The sequence below is a fragment of the Cariama cristata genome, unplaced genomic scaffold (genome assembly GCF_000690535.1).
Source record: "Cariama cristata isolate BGI_N322 unplaced genomic scaffold, ASM69053v1 scaffold28616, whole genome shotgun sequence".
NCBI classification, from domain to species: Eukaryota; Metazoa; Chordata; class Aves; order Cariamiformes; family Cariamidae; genus Cariama; species Cariama cristata.
Genome location: NW_009623108.1, coordinates 272 through 5043, shown reverse-complemented (window position 1 = coordinate 5043; position 4772 = coordinate 272). Strand labels below are relative to the sequence as shown.

The following is a 4772-nucleotide window of genomic DNA, read 5'->3' as shown; positions in this document are numbered from 1 at the left end:
CAAGCTGGCAGAGGTGGGGAAAAGTGGCCGGGGGGGTACCTTGAAAAGCGTGGTGCCCGGCTCCCTCCCGGCCAGCGTGAAGCTGTCCACCATGTGGGCCACCCGCGGGTCATCCACACGCATGAAGTCACTGACCAGGTCGGTGACCTCGACCAGCCAGTCGGGCCCCAGCATGGTGACCACCTGCCCCGTGCCCTCCGCCGCCGTGGTGTGGAATTGGGTGAAGACCTGCAGCGTGGCGTGCTGGTACTGCAGGGCACAGCCCCGGCTCTGCTTCCGCTCCTCTTCATCCTCCTCGTGCTCGCTGTCCCGCACCGACCTGCGGGATGGGGCAGTGAGTGGGCAGTGATACCAAGCTCCCCGCTGCCGTGGTAAGGAGAGGGGTGGCTGGGCAGGGTGAAACGCAAGGTCACCAAAAAAATGGTGACTCCTGGCCAAAAGATGCCTGCTGCCCATGAAATCTCTGAAGGCTAGCACTGTGTGCTAACAGGGTTGCCAGTATCTCTGCCCCTTAACCAGCTGAAAGGACAAGATATCTCAGGTTGGGATGGACACCTGGAGGTATCTAGACCTCAAAGCAGGGCTAACTTTGGAGCCTGGCTGCTCCTGGCCTCATCCAGGAAAGTTTTGACCATTGCCAAGGATGGATGTTCCCCACCAGCTCCAGCATTTGACTAACCTCCTTCCTCCTTCCTCCTTCCATACAAACATGCAACCTGCGTTCATGATCTCTCACCTTTTCACTGAGGATCCCTGAGATAACTCCGGCTCCATCATCTTTAAAACCCCCTCATTAAGTAGCTGAACAAGGCAATTAGACCACTACCACCACCTTCACCTTGCCTTCTCCAGGCTGGACACATCTCAAGCACAGCGGCTCCACAGCACCCACCTCCTGTCCGGCAGGATGGGCACCCTCCAGCCCTTCACTTGGCTCAACCGGGCATCCGAGAGCTCGATGTGCAGCGGCAGTTTGGGAACCCACACCGTCATCTCCAGCGGGGCAGAGAGGTGCTCGTAGGTGAAGGTGACCCGGGCGCTCATGGAGCCCCGCGACTCCTTCCCGCTGACAAAGACGTAGTCACAGCTGCTGGAGACCTGGGGGAGAAGGAAGGATGGGGGGGTCGCAACGCTCCTGCAGACACATCAGAGGTCCTGGCAGGAGGCTGCTTGGAGGATGGGAAACACCAAGGGAGCAGAATTTCACCAGGCACATAGCCGGTGACCCAAGAGTGGGGATGCTCTCTCCTCCCCGAGGTCCCTGCTCAGAGGTGTGGACCGACACACACCATGGCCATAAGATGTACTTCCCCCCAACCCAGCTCCCCTGCCAGCCCTTGCAGGCACCTCCATTTGGGGCTTCAGCTTCTTTGACCCCCGGACCAAATTGTACACTGTTACTGCACTTAAGCTAGAGGCACCCACGGGCGCTTCACAAAGGTTGCAAATTGCTCATCCCGGACATTTGCCCCAAAATCTCCTCCGCCCACACCCAGAGGGCACAGGCAGCGGGCACAGACCTCGTCCCTGTCCCTCTTGCTAACCCCAGGAAGAGCTTCCTGGAGTTCGTCTGAATCCTCACATTCATCTTCTCTTTCTCTTTTAAATCCCATTTATGCAAATGCCATTAGTTAAATTTGCTATAAAGCAAATACATCCTGCGGGGGCCACTTATTACCGACCGATCCGAGCCAATTAAGGAGCTAAGAGGATGCCACTGCAGCTTCGCCTGTGTTTCAGCTTAGGCCATCAGAGTCAACAGCATCTTCTCCTTCCCAGCAAGGGTGGGAGGAGACAACCAGGCTGGGGAGACTCCAACCTCTCCTCTGCAGCAGCCCCATGGCCCAACCCTGACCCCCCTTCCCACCCCCTACACCACCAAGAATTGCATCCGAGTTGTTTGCCGCTAGGGAAAAATAAAACCCGTTTGTTCAGCCAGCAGCACGGTCGCTCTCTCGGATGCACCAAGCACCTCAAGAGCACGGAAGGGCTTGTTTCCAACAGGCTGCTCTCCCACCTGGATTCTCTGATGGCTGATAAGGAGCTGAGTCCACGCCGCAGGGCAACTGACATCGGAGGTGACAGCATCACTGTCTCTCTCCCCATCTTATCTTTTGGCACTTGTGCTCATTCAGCTGCAGGAACTTTGTATTTCCAAGCCCACGAGCAGGGCCTGCCTTCTACAAGAGCTCCATGGTTTTGGCTGCAGGAGGACCCCACCGCGAGGCACCCGTGGTCCCCGGGGCTGGGGCAGGAGGCAGAGCCCAGGACCTGGGCTCCTCGGGAAGTCCCCGCTCCCCAGGCACGGGAGGGAAGTGCGATGCAGGACAGTTTGTTCCTTGTCTTCCTATCAGAGATACCAGCTCAGTACGTCTGAAAAGACAATCTCATCTCTGGCAGGGCAGCGTCTGAATAAAGATGAGCTCCTGGGCGAATCCTCCGGCAAAGGAGTGCTCTGGATATTGTGCCATTTATCACAATAAATATGATGGGCTGCTGCTTGCATTACCTTAGCTAATAAATCCCCCTCGGCACCTTCTTCTGGGGACCACTTGCTTTACAACCGGGGGGGGGTTAAAACTACGACAACAAAAAATCCCAGCACATCAGACCTGTCCTGATGATGGAGTGACTGCAGATTAGCTTTTAAATGAAGTGCACGCTTGTTCGGAGAAACTTCCCGGATTCGCAGCAAGGCATCGGGAAGCTCCAAGCCAAGGCACCGCCAGCTCCACTTCTGCAGCCAGGAGCTCCCCCCTTGGCATGGCCTCAAGCGTGGGATCAAGGGGACACATCTTCTCCAAGGCCCTCAGGAGTGGGAAGAGCCACCATGGCTGGTGGCACCCCACGTTGGCCACCCAGGGATCCTGGCAGTAGTTGTGGATGTCCAGTGTCCCCAAGGCTCAGCCCCACTGAGTTGACTTGCTCCTGGTAGGTCCTCAAGCAGATGTAGATGGTGGGCTCCTAAGAAATGTTCACATAGCAGGTGAGGTTGAGCATCTCCCATTGAGCATCGCTGGTGGCAGAGGTGGCTCTTCCACTTCACGTGTGTCCCTCAACACGTATGCAGCCCCCAAGGTTGCCACACAGGCAGGCAAGGGGGATTATTTCTACGCCACCTTGAGTGATGAGGTCCTCCTCTCTGGGCTGAGCACAGGCAGTCACCCTGTGTCACCACAGAAGGGGATGAAGATGACAACTCCCACCCATGCTCTCCCACCATCCTTCACGGGTGGCCCTGGCACCTTCACAGCCGTGTCTACACCAGGACCTGGACATGTTCCCTCCATGTTACACACGAGAGCAACCACCACCGAGCCACAGGCAGCATGGGGAGAAGCAGCTCCCCAGCCCTCCTTCATGTTAAATTATTTACAGTAACAGATAGCACATCCCACTATGTAAGCTTTGATTTATGTAACAGGTTTATAGCCCTGACACCGTAATCATACTCCCCAATCTCAGCAGGTAACTGAGAGCTCCCTCGGAAACGATGCTCCGGCGCAAACACAAAATAACTCAGCAAGAAATTGCATGGGGCTCCGAGCGGCGAGCGGGATGTGAGCTGGGGCCGGAGGGCTGCTCTATGCATTATTCATCCCGGCTCGCGTGCATGTGTCTGCTCCCCCCCAGGTCTGGGGACAGCATGTAAATAGATTTATGAGTAGAAAGGCAGCACATTAAACAGTTTAAGTGTCTTGGAGTCCATCCTGAAGTGTATTATTGCTCCAGTGTTTTATCACGCTGCGGAGGACCGGTCTCCATAAATTAGACCCGGTGATGTAAATCGCACAGATCGGAGTTTTAGTCAAGAACTTGGGTAAACAGTTTGTGACGCTGGCTGTGTCACTGTGTCACTGTCACTGTTTGTGACATCTACCCGTGCACACATGGACCACTGGGGAGAGCAAGTCCCAATGGAGCCGGGGCTGTGCCTGTCACCCCTGGCTCAGCTGGGAGAGCAGCCGGTGGCTGCTGGCAAAGAAGGGGAGAAGGGGCTATGTCCCCAAGCCTGGGGGACATGGGAGAGCCCAGACCCCCACCATGGTTCCCTGCCTCTGCCCGATGCAGCAGGGACATGGGGGGGACTGGTTGGGTGCGTGCAGGGAGAGGGGCGGGAGGTGTTGGGAGAAGGTAATGACGTCTAGGGGTGGAGGGATGTAAAAGGTGATAGAATAATACAGGCAGGTGGATAGATGGATACATACAAGGACAGAAAAATGTATATGGATGAATGGGTCTGGTGATGGAAAAATCATGGCTGGATTTGATGACCAGCTGCTGCCTCGGTGGCTGGGGCGGATACAGGGGCAATCGCTGCTGCTGCAACAGCGAGCCTTTTGCATTCACCTAATCAGCATCTCTCCCATGCAGCCCATCTCGCTCCTCTCCCTCAGTGCCCCTTTTCCCTCCATTGTCCCCAACTGCCCAGCTCATCCTCCCACGCCTCGCTGAGGCCAGCCCCCAGCCCCAGCCTGAGCTCAACCTGGCATCCGATCCAAACGGCAGATAAATGTCACCCAGAGGCACGAGTGAAGCTGCTGATGGAAACGTGCAGCTTACATTGCGAGGCGACAATATTTCACCTTAGAAGCAGTAAGTGTCTCGATAACCCATCGTTACTGCTCCTGCCTGGTGCCAGCCTGCGCAGTGCTGGAGCACCCCATGGCCTCTCCAGGGACAGTGACAAAGTGTCTTGCCCTTCTCTTGACAGATCCCAGGGAGAGGGACACGTGGACTGAAGCCACTGAGGGGATGATGTTTGGGATGGG

The 4772-nt window shown here is 56.2% G+C and overlaps 1 protein-coding gene across 1 annotated transcript in view; it reads right to left on the bottom strand.

Annotated features, from left to right (window-relative positions):
* The window catches only part of TMEM132E (transmembrane protein 132E), a gene marked incomplete at its 5' end in the record, with an annotated part of 6819 nt that overhangs the window by 1779 nt on the left and 268 nt on the right, over positions 1-4772 (bottom strand). Inside the window, 2 exons of the mRNA XM_009702613.1 lie at positions 40-319; positions 893-1098. Of these exons, the coding sequence (XP_009700915.1) occupies positions 40-319; positions 893-1098 (486 nt within the window). The remainder of the gene's footprint in view (positions 1-39; positions 320-892; positions 1099-4772) is intronic.